Below are 19,462 nucleotides of genomic sequence, written 5' to 3' on the forward strand. Positions count from 1 at the left end.
GCGCCATTATCGTGGCACCGGCTACTCCTTCTCGCTTAACAGACAAAATATGTAGTAAGAAATATAATAAGGGCACAAAATGCAATACAGTGGAACACATGATGTGAAAATACGTACAGCCGAACATCACATGGCGGTTCAGATACGTCTAATAGGTTCATATGTACACAAGTGTTGTACCACAAGTTCAAATAGGAAAAGTCAGTTCACATGTAGACGTTCAAACTCAAATATTCTGTATTGCTTTACATACGCAGGAAAACACACTGACACAAATTATCACACATAAAATCACAACATTACATACTTTCTTTAGTATGAAGGGGAAGTCGACATCGTGCACAGTAGGTCAATATTTCCAAAAAATATTATATTCTTCAAGAAATTTCTTGAAGGCGACAAGCGCTCTTTTCTGAAGACTTGCCGTTGGTCATGGACCTAGTTAAAAGGCCTTTCACAGGGAAACTGTTGCCTTCTCGACTTCCTTGCTTCTTTATCGACTTGTCTATCAGGGACATCTACCCAGATCCACGTTTCCATGATGGAGGAGTGGCCAAGAATGTTCACAAACTTGTAGCTTCATATGCCCCGTAGTACGCAACCAAAGGCCCAAGCTGTTTGTGTTGGTACATACTCAGTGGCTCAATTTGGTGTGAAAGGGGTTACATACGGACATACTGCGAAGTGAGTGATGCCCAACGGATGAAGTCGACCCTACCTAAGTTGTGTGTTCGGGTACTTACCGAGTGACGCTTGCCCAATCACAGACACTTTGTGACCCACGTTGGCGTGAAACACACAGAGTGCTCGAAGTTGCCAAAGGATGCTAGTCGCATTAAAAAATGGGGCACTTCCGACGAAGGGTTAAGCATTAACAACGATAGCAATATGTAATGTCGCGCTTGGACTCCTCAGACGGTGTTCTAAGTATGCACGGGGGCTATATATTAGAGGAACTAGTACGCAACGCAACAGCTACAGGGCAGCAGCGACCGCGCCAAGGCAGCTCCCACGCGTTATATACACGGACATTTTCAGCTACCGTTGAGTTGAAGGGCCGCTAGCACTGAAACTGCAATTTAACTGAGCAACAGTTTACTTGAAATTAAACATTTGCCATTGTCAAGGTCAGGTCAGTTAAGCGGTCACGTGACAACGGCTTTGAAGCATCTGTAAACCACTAAAATAGCTTCCTATACCGTTTTTGAGACACCAACTGATTTAACGTTAGTATTTTACAGCAAAAGTTGTTTCTATTTGCTTTTACTAGCGCGTTTTTTTTTTTTTATCGAACTGCCATTTTCAAGACAGTGCGAAGTTTATCTGCTCGTTTTCTTGTTTGCGTGCGTGTTTTAGTGTCCGCGCTCCTTTTTGTCATGTGCACAGGTCTAGCAAACAGTCTTCCAAGATTTCGATAAGTATTCCGGTCATCGGTTCCGACCAAATGACCACTTGTCCGGCGCTAAAGCTCGCATTATTGACGACCAAGGCGCACTTTTCACTCTGGTTTCGCTGACTGTTTTCTTTCATAGTCGAGCCTTTGCACTTCGAAAATATTGTTTAGAGGCGCACTCGCTGCATATACAGACGCGACCATCTTATATGATATTATCAGCTGACATGTCCCGTTTATAGTGTTCGCCAGTCTCGCTTAAGTGAGCTGCCATCCTGATGTCAGTGGTATAGTTGCAGCTGCCATGTAACACCGCTAACTACGACCGAGTTCAACTGTGAGTCGGCTCAACGGCAGCTGAAAGTGCTCATGCAGCAGGGGTATTACACAAATTTAGTGTGATGAACATCGCCAGAGGCGTTGCACGCGTCACACTTCGATGTATGATTGCATTCGCAATAAAACAATAAATGGATACGAATTAAAAAGCGAAGAAGTAAGAACATTGTGAAGAACCCCCACAAAGCTTTCAGTTCGTAATTCATTTTTGCCATTGGCCAGACGGCTCCGTTAATTACATGTTGAGCATCACAATTAGCTGAATGTTTTTGCTTACGAACTCAAGCGTAAGACGTTTTTGTAAATATGAACAGCGATGTCAAATTCACAAACCTTTTCTTTCGTAAGCGAGTGAAAGAGACAGATGAAAGGGAAAGGCAGGGAGGTCAGACCTGTACTAGCAACCGGTTTGCCACACTACACAGGGGTGGGGAAGTAGGACTCGGAAAGAGGACAGAGAGGGATAAAATAAAAAGGAAAAAAATGCGCACATATTTGCCATTGAGTGGATGCCTTCGATAATATTATATTTACAGATTCGCTGTTGCTGAAACTGGCTCGTGCGAATGGCTGAAACCTAAAACATTTTTTTGTGAATGCGGGCCCTGTTTTTGAACTCTGGCCCAACGCTGTGGTTCAGAATCCTTGAATTCTTCTGATCATAGAGACCAACGGGAACGTTTCGAGCTTACCCGTCGTGCGTCCAAATGAGCGCCGCGCGCCGCCCAGACGCCGCGAAATGTAACCTTGACTGTGCGTTTACGCTACACGCGAGCTTAACCCATTCCGTCGAGATGGCGCACAGACGAACTTGGTAAACACGCTCGCTGTAATTGTCGGCTCGTCGCGCGGCGGTCCTAAACGCGCCCTCTGCGACTATCAGACGCGAGCGTGATCTCTCAGGCCCAGCCACCGCCGAGCCAGTCGACGAGAGTCAAACCTTAAACTTCTCTTTTCGCCACCGACTTGGATTGTAAGCCTTACCAGCGCTGCTTAGGCGAGTGTTTGCCACCAAAAAGTTACGGCTTAGTGCATAGGCGTGCGCAGGGTTCTCCATTAGGGGGTGCCAACTGTCACTGCAGCGACCCCCCCCCCCTCCCCCCCCCTCCCCCGTAAAAATGAAAATGAAGCTATGACAGGTTTCTCACAACGGCCTGCTGCCCTAGGTCCCCGGCTCTGCGGGGGTAAAGATGGGAAGTAAACAGTTCTTTGAATGCGTCATCAGGGGTTCTTGGTCGCCATTATCGTCAAAAAGCACGCGTAGCCGTAACCCTGCGCATTAAAAAATCGTGAAAGGTCCGACTCAGTAATTGTAAGGGGCAACATTGGCGCCTCCCTTGGGATGATTAAGAGGGGCGCACCCCTCGCCCTGCCTGCCCCCCTTGTGCACACGCCTATGGCTTAGCGCCGAGTTGACGCACATATGAGCCTGTATTCCCAAGAACGCCTTACTATAAAAATGTTCTTAAGAGAAAATTTCAGCCGATCCGCCGATGGCTTGACATAGAGAGAGAGAGAAATGTAATGCGGAAAGGCAGGGAGGTTAACCAGAAAACATATCTGGTTTGCTACCCTGCACTGGGGAAAGGGTAAGGGTGGACAGAAAAGTAAGAAAGAGAGGAATTGGAGAGGGAGGGAGGGAAGCACAAACACACAGGAGTGTCACAATCGTTCAACGAGGCGGGTCGCTCGCAGGAACTTCATCAGCGCCTTCGTTGCTTTCTGGCGTGAAGTTCGATCTTTCCGACATTCCAAGATTGACTGCTCAGAAAGCGGCTGGTCGTCGAGGCGAGCAAACACTGCTGAGAGGGACTGTGTCTCAGGGATGTACTGAGGGCACTGACATTAAATATGTTCAATGGTTTCGTCACTGCCGCAATGGTCACATGCAGCGCTGTCTGTCAAACCCACGCGGCAAGCAAAGGCGTTCGTAAAAGACACCCCAAGCCACATGCGGCAGAGAAGGGTCGTCTCGGATCGGGGTAGGCCAGATGGAATAGTGAGCCGTAGGCATGGATCCAGGCGGTGAAGACGGGTGTGGAGAAAACCGGGTTCAGTGGTAGAATTGCTTGACATAGTATTCACAAAGCCTGCTGCCCAATGGCAAAGAATACTCACGAACAAAAGTTTGCGAATTCGGTCCGAGTACCTGTTGAGGCTCCACGGCTCCGGAAAAGGAAACAAGGCAGCGAAAATGCGAGTATAGAGGGATGTAATTCAATGGACGCAATCTTTATTCATGGCCACCACACATCGATGGTGGGGATCACATAGAAAAATTGGGTGGGACGCCATACTGCTTTCGAAACTGCGTTCCCTTTTATCTATCTGTTCAATGAAGAAACTGACGTTGTCGCATAGATGTTCGAATGATCTAGCAGGTCCTAAAATCTAATGGTCGCCCCCATAATTGGCTACAGGAAACGAAATTTTCACTCTCGTAAGGTATAAAAAAGCGCACATTTTTCACGGAACAACAAGACAGACGCAGGAGACGCGCTAACAATGGACCAACTAGTCAGAAACGCATTTTTTAAACAAAATTTTTCATCTTTGGCTTGCCTCGAAAAAGAGCCATGTAAAGGGCGACGCGACTTGCTCATCCATATATAAACTGTCAATTGCGCATGTTTTGACATTTATATTTAGTTGTTTGGAGTACTCTATAATTTCGAATAGTAAAATTCGAATCGAAGCGAATATCGAATAGCGCACAATTAGATATAATATTGGAATATAGTGAATATCCCCATAAGCTTAGTTTGCAAATTGCGTGAAATTGTTACAATTGTAGCAAGCATTTTGGGGTTACAAGGGTTTTTGAAGATGTTTACAAGTAAAGAAGATAACTGAATTTGTACAGCTTAGGCTTCTGAGTAGGCGCAACTTAGACGATTGGGATATCGTTACATATTAGTGACTTACAAAGAAGGAAGGAACAGGAGAGAAAGGGAAGGCAGGGATGTTAGCCAGTCTAGAAGGACCGGTATGCTACCCTACACGGGGGGAAGGGATGGGGAAAATAGAAAGAAAGGGAGAGAGAAGGAGAGCGCGCACGCACAAAAAGTCGCACACATCTCACAGTCATGCTAACGTCATAGTCTATAACCGCCGGTGCCAGTCTGATGCCTTCAAGAAGTTGAGCGCCTTGGTAATAGACCTCTTCGCAATATTGAAATTTCGCACAAGTATCGTAAAGAAATGAATAGTATAAATAAAACATTTCCGCCCTACAGAACAATGATTGATGTACACCAAGTTCGGCACAGGTCATAACGTCCCCATTACGATTCTGCAGGCAGAGCTGAGAGGTAAAAATGTATTTTGTAGAAAAACATGCTTGGTTAATTTCAATTAAAAATGTGATCAGGAGTATCAGCCAAAATTTTAGCACACGTACCGAAAACGAACCAATATCTTGAAAGAACTTGAAAGTGTCAGCAAAGGAAAAAAAAAAAAATTCCGACCCTCGTGCGTACTTTCCGCGCGTGGGCCCGCAAGAATCAATTAACCTTTTTCCCGCGTACAACAACTAAGTACATAATATTTCCAGGCACTCAGTTTATAGTTCCCCTAGGAAGGACCAGGAAACGAACGATCGATTAACGAACTTACCGGCTTTTGTTACTGCCGCGTGTTGCTTGTTTCACTGAAGTTTCAGGGCTAAAGAATCTTTTTTTTTTCCTTCCATCATTTTTCTACAAAGCAAACTAAATTAGTGCAGCGTGGTGCACTTATTCTTTAAATCAGTTGTCACACGTGACAAAGAGTGTGAGTAATACTCCCTGGAGTTCAGTTTGTTTCCTCTGCTATCTTTGTACCCAGGTTTCATTTCATAACTTATCGTAAGGTCGTTTTTCTTTAATTTTTTTTATAGTAAGCGCTGATACTCACATATAAGTGTGATGACAATTTAAATTGAGATGAAAAACTGCAAGCATTTAATACTATGATCAGTTGTGTCTAAATTAAAACCCGAAGGTACATTATAGTACGCTTCCACAGTGAAGGTGGATGCGGTTTGCCCGTGCTAATCTCTGTAATGTCGGAACAGACCATAGCACTACATCAGCAGTATGACAAAACGTTATGCGGAACCCTGAACTTCTATTCCTCTTCTCCTTTCAGACAGAAGAAGGTAGCCACATGTGCACCAACTATATAGACCTCAATAGCTTTACTATTCCTAGAAAACACTGAAAGGTCACAAAGGTTTTCGTTTTCAAGTGCTTTTTGCCGTTGGCCGGCCACCTTAACTAATAGCGTTTGCAGCATCATGATTTACTGAAATATACTCTTAGGAACACTCTGAGTGTTAAAATTTTTTGTGAACGCGGGCATTTATATTAAGGTATTTTAGAAAATTAGGTCGGTGTTGACGTATTGAAAGCAGGCAGTTCTAAACCTGGCTGTCTCAAGATTACCCAAAGACATCGTGGCTACCCCTTTCTCTATATACGTAACACGTACGCCCATATATACCACAAGCACATCAAGTATAGAAAAGATTAGTGCAACCGAAACAGGAAGGATTGTAGGAGCGAGGGGACGGGTAGGTATGTTAACAAGTTTAGAATAACCGGTGTGCTACTCTACACGGAGGCAACGAATGGGGTAGCCTGAAAGTTAGAGGCGTAAAGAAAGAGAGACAGGGAGCACATATACAAAGTCAAAATCCGTCGCCTTAGTGAAGTACGTCACATCACTCGTCGATCGCGATAAATACAACTAGTCTTTAGCCGCTTGTGCAAGTCCGTCGTCATCAAAAATGACATAAATTAAAGTTAACTACCACAGGTTCATCATCCATTGCCCATCAAGATCGCTCTCGTACGTGTACACACAAATGTCATTATGCAAGCCGTGTTAAGAGCAAACACTAAAAATTAATAGCTTTCAAACCAATCTACAAATCAAATCTAATTATTACATCGCTGTCGACGAGGAAATTCTGTACGGTTGGCTAAGTAAAACTGTGTTGATTGAGGCATGACGATTGACAAACTATTTTTGCTTCAGCCAATACGCATCTCTCCAAATGACTCATTCTAACGCAGGAAAGAAGTGTTAATTTCAAGGGCTCGTTTTCTTTGTTATACACAATATTAAGGAGAACTAACAGACAATAATGCCAAGGAAAGTATAGGGGATGTTTTAGTAATAAATGTAAGGTAATTGTGAAGAAAGAAAAGTGGACGAAAAGATAGCTTGCCGCGGGCAGGGACCGAACCTGCGACCTTCGAATAACGCGTCCGATGCTCTACCAACTGAGCTACCGCGGCGGCCATCCCCCCGTCCACTTTATAGGGTATATGTGTGCATTTAAACGTGGGAGCGTCAGTCAGCGCCGCCAGTAGCCATGACGGCGAGTGTGGAACACTCTTTTTCTGCCTTGTTGGCGTCACGTAGCACGTGAACTTATTACGAGCTGGCAGCTGACCAATAATCCCTCGCATACTACCTGAAAGCATCAAGTCTGCCAGAACGAGACCCTCGCTATGAATGAAGGAAAGAAGTGTTAATTTCAAGGGCTCGTTTTCTTTGTTATACACAATATTAAGGAGAACTAACAGACAATAATGCCAAGGAAAGTATAGGGGATGTTTTAGTAATAAATGTAAGGTAATTGTGAAGAAAGAAAAGTGGACGAAAAGATAGCTTGCCGAATTCACGAATTCGACGCGCTGTCGATAACATTGCCGACAGCCCACGAGAGCGTTATTCAGAGGGGTCAGGGGCGCCACCATCGGAATTTGTGGTATATATTTTTCAGATCATCTAGTATGCGCGGATATAATACGAAACGAACGCAACGTTTAATTTTCCGATTTCCTCTGAACGTTCTCTCTTCCGAAAGAGGCAACAACTGGTTTCTTTCAGAAGCGCACAATTATTATCAAAACTCCAATGAGACATTTTAGTTACTTTCTTCTTTTAGTTAACTGTATCAGTTTTAAGTACAAAATAACCTTGACGAACCGAGGAACGCACTGATACAAAAAATTTTCCTTGCATCATCTTAACCATAAGCCAATCGCTACTCTGTACGAGAGTCTGCTCTACGAGAATACATCACAGCCGCAGGCATCGCCGACAGCCTCTCAATGGCTTAGCAGCGAATGCTTTTGTTTGAACAAAGGGTTGTTGGATGAAAGTAAACTTTGCGTTTGTCAACTCCATGTGACGCGCATAACAGCAAAGTTTGGCTAAGTGGTTAGCAACTGCTTATACCATTCCTGTAAGGCGTTTTCTCACTAATCCCGGAGGGGGGAAATCACGGCGCAGTTTTAAGGGAAAGACTAGCTCAATTAGTGTGTTTTTATGAATACGGGCTCAGATATGGACCCGCTGACTATGTTTGCCGTTATCGTTATAATTTGAGCATTCCTTCTCTTTATGTGGCAAGCTCGGCCCAATAAAATGTTAGAGCCCATATTCACACACACAAAAAATAAATTGTTCGTAAGAGAAAATTGCAATAAGTCCTCATGCTGGACATATAATGTTGACGAGGCTGTGTCATTGAATAAGAACCCGCTTTTGATCACATTGCAGACAGTCCATGAGAACGTTGTTCACAGGAGTGTCAGGGGTGCCACAGTTCGAATTTGTCATACATTTTTAGAAAATCACCTAGCATGAACTGATATATTCATGAAAACATATTGCCGCTTTAACAAACTCCATCCATAATATTACTCAAAGTGGCCGACCAATAACAGAAAAAAATCACAGCATATCCACGGGGTGAATGATGATGAGTGGGGCGAAGCTACGGAGGGAATCATCTGTAAACCGTGAAACTCTTCCGTGAAATGCGCCCAGTACATAATATAAAGAGTGTGAAACATCGTGTATATATTAAACATCAAACTTTTATTGTACTGTTGGTTTACGTGGTCCCTTCATTATCACTTGTGATCGGTGAAATGCAAGGAAGAAGTCCGCTCCCGAGCGAAAGAGCGCCAAGAGTGATCGCATTCCCCGCTCGCCCTGTGCGAATTAAAGGCAAGGCTAGAGGGAAGACAGGACGCGCGTTCCACGACGCGAGGTCGGTAGCATGCCCAACGAAAGCCAACGGAACGCGATCGTGCAAGTGCTCCGGCTTCGCATCGCCTCATGGTTCCATTTAGCGTCCCAAAACCAAATATATTGCTCAAGGTGTGCCTTGCGTTTTTCGTAGAAATAATTTCTTTATCATGTACATTAAGACGAAAAGTTGAAAGCTCACTAGAGTGTATCGCCCGCAAAGTATGTCTTTTAGTGTGATTTAACTCTCGTACGGCAGGGTCCTCGCGCCGTTGCCGGTCCACCTCGCCCGTTGACGATCGGGCGAGGTGGCTACATACAACTACTACTACTACACTTTAAGAAAAACATCTGGCGTTCTTTCGTTCTGCTTTTACAAAACATCTGGCGTCTTTCGTTGGTTTATTTCATCAATCAACGGCGTTTTGAACAAAATTTTTATTGTTTAATCACGCACAGGAGAAATCTCACCAGGCACTACCTTGGAGGTAAACAATGGCTGCTAATGGGAATGAGAGACAGAAGAAGTCGGCTTTTAGCTAACACTTACACTTCTACTTCTACTAACGTTTCCTATGGAACATGCCAATGGCTGCTAATGGGGAATGAGAGACAGAAGAATTCGGCTTTTAGTTAACGCGCACGCTGCGAATTTTTTATTGTTCAACAACGCACAGGAGAAATCTCCCACCGGCACCACCTTGGAGGTCAAAGCGTAAGACTTGTTACGCACTACTACGATGACGACGACTACGAGGGACGAACGGGTGCCGCCGCTTCGCCCCTAAAACGTGGTTTATCCCTCCGTCAAGGGAATCGGTATAATACGAAAGGGAACCGTGTCTTCAAAGGCGCATAGTTGATTGTTTATTGTACATTGGTGTATGAGAGCTTGCGCAATGCCCATTGGTGTTTGGCAGCTATAGCACGATTTTACGTAGATGCGCCCATGTTGACTCCTAGCGGTACATCTCCATCCCGACGACAAACGCCAAAGATCAAGATTTAACCCTTTTGGTAGCTCAAGTAGTTAACATACACCTGGACATATCACATGCTGAATCCTGCGCAAAAATGGCATCAACATGCACGTAATAAGCACTGGTACTGGATATGCACTCCTTCAAAGCGTCGTGAAATGAGGAAAGAGACGGCAAGGTGTGCGCTCCCCAGTAATAGGGTAACCTACACCTGTGCTCATGCGTATACCACACAGCGCTTCAGGAACGCGAGAGGCAGAGTGCGTAGCTTGAGCCGTGAATGCGGGAAGGCGTTCATAGCAGCTGGTGTGTCTCTCGTTGCACCGAAAGCTGAAACTACCGAAGCGCTTCCTGTTGGCACTCGTTAGTGACATGATGCAGTACTTCACTTCACCGATCCCAGACGACGACCGCCTCCCGCCAACCCAGGTCACTCTGAAAGGGAGAAGGTGTGAGAGGTATCAGGCGCTTTTGTGAAGACGCATGCATGAGCGTCGGTAGCGCAGTGAGTAGAGCGCTCGGTGCCTATCGGCGCGGACCGAGAGTTCGTGGGTTCCGACTCCCAGGTCATCCAAATAATCGAAACTTTTTTCTTCTTGTTTCTTCTTGGTCATCTGTTCATGTGCATTTTACGGACTTCACATCGATGAAGGAAAATGATGTCAGATAAGTCTTGGTGGACCCGGCATAAAATACCTTCGTGTTAGAAAAAAAAAACCTCCTTATAGATAGAATTGTTCGTAAAAAATCAGTGGGGGCGCCTGAGCAATTCTTTTGACGTGCAAATGCGAGGGCGTACATTACTTGTCACCGACCGTGCAGCTGAGGTTAATGTTGTGGGGAAATGTTGCTGAGCTCGTAGCATGACCAGGATTTGGGGACATATGCACGTAGCGCCATCTGTCGTCGGGGACTGCGGTGGCCTGCCGTAACTGAATGGGAAATAGGCGAAAAAAATCATATCTGACGAAAAAAATACAGATATCAAAAACGACTCCCGGTTCTATACAGCAGAGACTTACTTGAATATTCTGTTAAAATTACAGTGTGGCGCTACGAACCGCGTGACTTCCCAGAGTGTTTATAATTTTACAATGGGGCCCCATGTATTTCTAATGGGCGGCGTTCAATTGCCCTGGGAAGCCACAGGCTTTGTAGTGCGATACTGCAATTTTACCAAAATGTTCCAGTATGTCTCTACTATATAGAACCCCGAGTCGTTTTTGATATCTTGCTTTTTTCAAGAGATAGGATTTTTTTTTCGCATATCTCCCATTCAGTTTTGGCAGGAGGCCGTCGTTACCGCCGAGAGATGGCGCCACGCACGGATGTCCCCAAATCCTGGGAATGATCGTGAAGTTTGAAAATTTTCTGCCGCGGCTTTTCTTCAGTGGCGTTCTAAACGCGCCAGGGGCCGCAGTATGATCCAAGTAATTAATGCTCTCGTATTATAAAACGGTGCCAAACAATAGTGGTGTCAGACATATCAGAGAAGGAGGTCCGACAGTGGCAAAAAGGCTTTGCGAACGAGATGTTTTCCCCTAACTCACGCACTTTTACGTGTTCATCGCGTTTGTTTCAGTTCTTTTTTGTTGCTGGGATTTCCTGCGCTGATCCGTGATTTCCTGCGCCTACCTCTGTAGTCAGTGCTAAAATGTTCGCATTCTTCCGCAACACAATTGTGAGCAACATCCGGGTATTTTGCCACAGCGGACAGGACGCCAGATGCAAGAATTCCGGTGACGGACAACCCGTGCCGCGCCTCGGAGATTTGTTCGGCCCTAAGTCAAGCGGCTGGAAAAATCGGGCTCGGCCTCGACAAGGAAGAAAATCAGATGCAACAAAGTAAGGTGCTGGTGATTAGTTCGCTGCTTGTCTTTCCTCTTATTTTTTTATAAACGCGCACATGAAGATGTTGAAGCTCGCAAGGAGTTTCAGCATTTATTTTTATTTAAGCATGCTCAAAAGAATTCTGAAACGAAGAGCAAGAGATTGTAATGAGGATTCAAGGTACTTTTTCTGTTTGCGTTTCTTGTTGCATTAGAGACGCGCTATACTCCCTGTGAAATTACGAGCGAGGTAATCAGACATCAGCAGTGGATTGGTGGAGATGGAAATCAGCATGTCTTTTCTATCTGTGAACGGAGGTGTGGTAGACAAGCAAACTTGACGCATAAGTTCTTGCTCACACCGCCCAGTCACATCACGCGGTTTCTTCAGATGGCAGACTGCAGCTTCTCGAAATATCCACCTACTCGCAGTGCCCGCCTTCTCATATCGTCATTGCTGAAATTAAATGTGGCCAGAAAGGGGCGCTGGCAGTAATCTTGCGGCAACCTCATTCATTCCTACCTAGTTTTGCATACGGCATAAAGCAGAGACAGGTAAAAGGCACCTTTGATGTTGTTGTTCTTATATTTCCGGTAGGGACTCGTCAGTCTGCGTTCAGAAATCGGGGAATACGCGTCAGTACCAACAATGAAGAAATAATAGTTTTAAGCAGTACTTAAGCCTCTCGTTTTCACTGAGAAAAACAGTTTCAAATGAGCAACAGTTATTTGTACCTTTTGTTTTTCAGGCAATGTGTACAAGGGCAGAAAATGGACCACTTATGATCTATACATTAAGCCTGTGCTAACCAACCCAAGATTAAGGATTATGACCGGAGCACATGTCAGCAAGGTGAGAACTGTCAGTGGCAATGGCGGTATGGCGCGTCGCAACAAAACTTATTCGCGTTTATCAATTGTTCTACAGCCAGGGACTGTCCTCCATTACAAACGGGGGGCCGAATTCGCAAAAATTTGGTTCGTAAGCGCCTTTGGTGATTGGCCGGCTGCCATAATAAGTCCACCAATACGACTGGTCGTCATGTGCTCTTTAAAAAAAAAATTCCTAGTGTAAGAACTTATTGCGTGTATGTTTAAGTGAATAGCCATAGTGTACAAGGTTCTTAACGAGAAGGGCCTTCATTCTTGTCAATCCGTGCACCCAGAATATGCCTCGTCAGGCATTTATGGTGGTAATGCTACAGGTGTACAATGATAACTAACACGGTTCATAGACAGCGGACCAGATGACGTTAGCGCTGCCTGTGCATTGCAGCCGACGGGAGTCCACGCGCTGCCCACGTATAGCCTTGGCCCGCAGTTACAAACAAGGGGCCAAATTTACAAAGCCTTTCATTCGCAACTGCATTTTGTTATTGGCTGGGTGCCCTCGCTAACTATATCCTAAGCATGGGGGTGATATCGCATTTTCTCTTAGGAGCGATTCTAACGTAAGAGCTTTCTGTGCATACCGGTGACGCGGCAGCTCAGTACCATAGCCTTGCGCTAGTGAGAATGGGATCATGGGTTCGAACTCGGTTACCCCAACCGCATTCCTGTGTGGAACGAATGGTAAATCCGTCGCCTGCCGTACTTTGGTGCACGTTAAAGAATGTCATGTTAAATTTCCGGACACCAATCTACAGAGTTTGTGAATCCTAGCCAACAAGGATCGTTAATTTCACCCCTTAAACTGTGACAGGCATCATATAATCGGCGATAATATTACATTCGAATGGCGCTTGCTGACGATGTGTTTTAAATTATGTATTTTAGTGTTTATAAGAAACAGACGGGCTATGAGAGACGCTGTGTGTAGTGTGTGACTTTTGACCACCTGGGCTCGTTAACGAGCAGTAAAAATTCAATACATGAGCATTTCTACGTTTCGGACCGTTGGAATGCGCACGTATAGGAGATATAGGCCGCGATGTCTTGCTCAGCAGCAGGGCGTCCTCGCTATTGTGATGCACGTTATCTACCGCATGCACCACCTATAACTTGGACGAAGATTAAAAAAAAAACACACACAAAACATGAGCTCTAGAAAAATAGCCCCAGCTGTTGATTGGCGGCAGGGTCTTGTGTACTTATACCCAGTATTTTTTCGTCACTGATTCGTTTTTAATTGGTCAGCTTTTTAATTATTGCTTGAATCGCTAACATGTGAGTTATGAAGTTTTAGGCCGTGGTTTATTGCGGCGCAAATAGCATCGGAATAAAGCGTGTATTTTGTGCTGATATTAACCTGCTTATTATTTCTTTATTACGACGAGAAAGGAAAGCCTGCGAATTAGGCGAAATGCGAGACAGATGTGTGCTCGCGCGTCGCTGCCCAAGCGCTTCCAAGCGAACTTTCATGGATACACGGCTGCATTCACTTATCGCCGCATCGTACAGGGCCTCCCGCTTTTTGATGGTTGTGTCATAAAACTTCCGGCCCGCTTACTGTGGCCACTTGCACTCGTCGAGATATATGCATTCTTTATATACTTATAGCTCGGATCGTGGCCCTACGCATCACTGGCCAACAAAGCGACGCGAGCATTGCTACCATTTTTAAGATCGACTGGTTTAAGCGACCGCTTGTAAGCATTCAATGGACAGGCGCATAAGTACCCTGATAGTGCCTTCTTCCCTCTTCTTTCTTTCTTTTAATCCCTTCTTCCCTTCCCCCCAGCGTAGGGTAGCAAACCGGACGCGCGTCTGGTTAACCTCCCTGCCTTTCATTCATTTCCTTCCTCCTCCTCCTATAGCTCTCATGTTATTGCGTCAGTAAGAAAGTGAAGTCCCTTATTCTGAAAAAAATATTTTTTATGTGAGAACTGCTCGTAAGAACAGCGAATCGTCATGTTGGACATAGCGAAAACGCCGGCGAATAGCAAACTGAGCTTAATAATAATAATAATAATAATAATAATATAATAATAATAATAATAATAATAATAATAATAATAATAATAATAATAATAATAATAATAAAGCTTTGTGAATTGCCTCTTCAACTCCCATTTTATCAGTGTGTCCGGCCGCAGTGTTGGAATTCTCAAACTCTCGTATTTGTCATACCTAATTCAAGCAAATACACCACTATAATAGTCCGTGAATACACGCATCCTATAGAGCTCGCGCACCCTGTGGCTCACGAGGCACTTCATGAAACAAGCGCCGCCTTTTGCATTGATTGCGAACTCGGAGCTTAGCAGGTTGCTGGGTGTTGGCAGCGGCAACCGACACTCGGAGCCACCTGTTCCATCGTTGTCTGTGGCGCGCTTCTCGGATTCTCTTGTGCAGTAGCTCCGAGCAAGCGTTTGCAGACCACCGGCGTCAGTGAATGCCTACAATTTCTTCTATAGAACAGACGCCGAATTCCACTGGCGTAGCACACACACCCGAATATATAAACTTTACGTGTGTATATATATACACGCACACATACAAACACACGCACAAAAAGGGTGCTCGAACCCCTACCCTTTCAAAGAAAAAAAAAATTACTGGCTACGCCCCTGCCGCATTCAGAAAGGTTTTCGTTCGTAACGGTATGCTTTACTGTAAGCCTCACTTATATAGTATTCCAGGCACATAATTGGCTGTCGCCTGCTCTTACGTACATTTTTCAGCGTAAGTATTCCTTTTGTAATCCGCGCACAGCTCCACAACGGGGGTGAAACTGCTTCAACATATTGTATTGTATGAAAATGCCTTCGTATATTCACCACTTCATTTTAGCCAACACGCACAGCCTGCGACACCATTCATATCCAAACATTTTCACGCAGCTACATCGGGCGTAGTCAGAATTTTTTTTACGGGGGAGGAGGGTTGCGTTAACCGCCCTTTATGTTTGAATGTGAGCGTGCATATACATACTTGCAAAATTGAAAATTTCCGGCGGGAGGGGGGGGGGGGGGGAGGTGGACCTTCCCCATCCCCCCCCCCCTCAATTCCAACCCTCGCTACGTCAATGAGTTGCATGTAGTATTACAACAGCTGCGACCATCGAAAGACCTTAAAGGGGCCCTGCAACACTTTTTCAGCATGGTCAGAAAACGCCGCCGATCGGTAATCGAGGATCTCGAGAACACGCGAGCCAAACATTATAGCGCAGCTCGCGCCTGGAATTTACAGTTAATTCTCAAAGTCAGCTAGAAATCGTTCCCTCTTCTTTCTACAGATGATGCCATATACCCAAATGACAGCGCCATATACCCAAATTTCGAGCTATTGGTTGATTTGAGCATCGCGAGTTGCATTGTTACCCTGGCCGCCGCCGGATGCCGCCACGTGCCCGCGCTCGCGATCACACTGGAAGTATTTCCAAAACTTAATTAGAGCGCAACCACACGACACATTCACACACCCACACACCCAGGCATCAACCACGTACAGCGCTCACTTCCAACTGATTTATTCATCGCACGGGCTTGAATATATACATATGGCAGATGCGCGCATTAACATCCGATACAGCCAACACACACACAATCAAGACATACATTTCCTTCCTGCTCCTTCCATCTCACAGTCTAGATCTGATGAAGTGAAATTCACTTGATCAGATCTAGACTAAGTAAGCCGCGCGTTCAAAAGAAAAAAAAACAGAAACAGTACTGAAGGTCATGACGCGCGCGTGACGTAACTTCTTTCCCCCGTGCCATCCCTCCCTGCTTAACTTCCAGCGCGCTCGTCGGGACGAGAGAAGAGAGAAAGCAATTACAGCGTGCGACAAATCCCTGTAACTCCGCTCGTACTTGACGGATTCTAAAAATATTTGCGGCGGTCGATTCGTGAGGCAATAAACTCCTTTAATGAAGCCATTCGATGGTTACTTAGATAAGTGTTGCAGGGCCCCTTCAAGAAATTGGTTGTTGTTGTTGTTGTTGCTAATTCTCTGCTAGTTTCTTGAATTAATGGGTCACTAAGGCGAGCATTCGTTCAACTGCGAACACTATAGAAAATTGCCGTTTTGTACGCCTTTGAAGTGATTGTATAATTATTCATATGCATACACTTCCTTTTCCTCCTGGGCACTCTTACTGAGACGCGAAATAAATTGTCGAAGAAATGTAATGCTAACAGTCACTGGATATGAGCACGTGCGTCTGCTCCTTTGTGCCTACTCCCGCCTTTGTGTGATGACGAACAAAGACCACAAAGCTCTTTGTTCGTACCGATCGCCATTGGCCGGCCGTCTTCGCTGATAACAATGGTGTCAAACGCAAGAAACTTTTTCGACATAAGAGCTGTTTTCATTGGCTGGCCGCCTTTGTTAAAGGTATATCCTCTGTTGGCCAGCATCTATTTCTTCAAACATTTACGTGCATTGATCTTTTAAATACGAGCCGTGTTTGGTGTCACGACTTGCCTGTGTCTACCATCCCCAATAGATTAGTTCACGACATACGGGTCTTTCACTGGTCTTTCACTAGTCTCCTGTATCTTGAGCTGTTTTAAAATTATCGTACGCGTCGTCACCATCAGGCCTAAGCATCGACACTTGTTTTAGTGTACGAGCTGCTTAGTAAATACGGGCCGAGGAGACCCATAAAGAAATTATCTTACACTATGGCGTTTGTCGAATAGGCGGTATTCCTACGCCCAATGCTCGCAACAACGATCTCTGGCATAATGAGGCAATCTTCGTGGCGACGGCAAGAGACGTTTTATGTAAGAGACGTTTTCAAAGTAGACTGGCCCTGTATTGAAAAGCTAGAGTCGCTGTAATATTTCGTAAGAACGGATCGCAGTCATCGCAGCGAATCATGATGTCGGACACATCATTAGCGATCACACGCGCCCAATGGCAAAAAGCTTTTACGAAGGAGAAACATTGTAGATTCGGCCCCTCGTTCGTTTGAATCGAGGCCTTTAGAACAGCAGTCAGTAAAATAAATAATTATCCGGCTAAGAGTATATTTCTCTTACACATTATGGTGCAGACAAAGTAAAATATCATAATAATATCTGGGGTTTAACGTCCCAAAATCACGTTACGAGGGAAGCCGTAGTGGAGGGCTCCGGAAATTTCGACCACCTGGGGTTCTTTAACGTGCACCTAAGTCTAAGCACACGGGCCTCGAGCATTCTCGCCGCCATCGCCGCGGTCGGGATTCGATACCGCAACCTTCGGGTCAGCGGTCGAGCGCCATAACCACTAGACCACCGTGGCGGGACGACAAACTGAAAGGTAGGAAATGTAAATGTAGAGCAAGCTCCTCAGAAAACTAAGTTTCGCCCGGTCCCCGCTCCTCTGTGCTACGGCAAAGTAGTTTACTTATAAGTCGCACATGAGAAAGAAAGAAAGAAAGAAAGAAAGAAAGAAAGAAAGAAAGAAAGAAAGAAAGAAAGAAAGAAAGAAAGAAAGAAAGAAAGAAAGAAAGAAAGAAAGAAAGAAAGAAAGAAAGAAAGAAAGAAAGAAAGAAAGAAAGAAAGAAAGAAAGAAAGGGGCTACTCTTCGTGGCTTAACGACAGGCGAATACCACACACTACATGCGTTACGCGCACGAACGGCCGAAATCGGTAGCTGGGGAAAGATCACAGTCGAAAGCACAAAGCCTCTAAGTTCAGAGGTCGAATCGGCACAGCTTTTCGATAGTAAATGCTCTTCAGAAGTGGCCAGCCCACACCGCTAATGATATGTCCAACATAAGAATTGGTTGAAGTGTATTAAGAACGATTATAGCGTAAGAAGGTTTTTTTTCTTTCTTTTTCTTTTTTTTTTTGTGAATGCGGGCCCAGGAGTAGTATATTTCCAGAGCCGAGAAGGTATCCCACATTAAGCTTCACTGATCCTCTGAGTCAAGTTTGTCATTTGTAAAAACAAACAAATCGGCTGAACTGATGTAGCTGCATCCTGTTAAACGATAAAAAAAAAAAGTAGGAATGGGACACACACACACACGCACAAAAGAAAAAGCAACAAGAGAGAGAGAGAAGAAATAGTAGAGAAGGAAAGGCAGGGAGGTTAACCAGTATAGGACAACCGGTTTGCTACCCTACACATGGGGACAGGGTGGGGGAGATTTAAAGATGGAGAGGAAAGAGAGAGAGAGAGAGAGAGAGAGAGAGAAAGATAGCACGACACAGCACACATAGAATCAGTCGGTCACTCTTGCGTGGTAGCATAGCACACATAGAAACAGTCGGTCACTCTTGCGTGGTAGTTAGTCACTCCTGCGTGGTACGCGACATTTCTGTCACAGGCGCTTGGCCAAGTTCGTCGCTCTCAAAAACCTCAGCAGTGCCTTCATCGCCTTCAGTTGGGATGTCTTCTGTTGACAACATGCAAGTATTGTTTCAACAGACATTTGAGACCACTGTCAAGGTGCGCTAGAACGGACGCCAATGACTGTCTCTGAGCATTATATACCGGACAGTCGCACAGGACGTGGTGTAGCGTCTCCTCGCAACGACAGGCATCGCAGAGAGCGTTGTCGGCCATTCCAATTCGAAAGGAATAGGATTTCGTAAATGCCACCCCTAGCCACAAGCGATAAAGCAGTGTGGCCTCTCTTCGGCGGAGTCCAGTTGGCATACAGATATGCATCAAAGAGGACAGGTGGCGTTGACGATTAGTCCGGTTGGTTTGGCTGCTTGGTGGGCACCATAGAGCGAGCGTGATCTCCTGTGCAAGGCCTCGAAGACTGCTGGCAGCGTCAGACCTTGAAAGTGGGATGGTATCTTCCTGTGTGCTTTCATGAGCTGTCCGAGCGGCATTATCGGCCTGTTCGTTCCCTATGACGCCGCAGTGACTTGGCAGCCATTGAAACGTCACGTGGTGCCCTTTCTCATATGAAGTGTGGAGAAGACCTCGAATTTCAAAAACGAGCTGTTCATATGGCCCGCGACGCAGAGCAGATAGCACAGATTGTAGGGCTGCCTTTGAGTCG

General features: G+C 45.3%; 1 protein-coding gene across 1 annotated transcript in view; it reads left to right on the forward strand.

The window, feature by feature from the left end:
- The window catches only part of LOC119381525 (neither inactivation nor afterpotential protein G), a 54,421-nt gene that overhangs the window by 7,855 nt on the left and 27,104 nt on the right, over positions 1–19,462 (forward strand). Inside the window, exon 5 of the mRNA XM_049412445.1 lies at positions 11,452–11,597. Coding sequence (XP_049268402.1) covers positions 11,452–11,597 — 146 coding nt within the window. The remainder of the gene's footprint in view (positions 1–11,451; positions 11,598–19,462) is intronic.

Source organism: Rhipicephalus sanguineus, chromosome 1 (genome assembly GCF_013339695.2).
Source record: "Rhipicephalus sanguineus isolate Rsan-2018 chromosome 1, BIME_Rsan_1.4, whole genome shotgun sequence".
Classification (NCBI taxonomy): domain Eukaryota; kingdom Metazoa; phylum Arthropoda; class Arachnida; order Ixodida; family Ixodidae; genus Rhipicephalus; species Rhipicephalus sanguineus.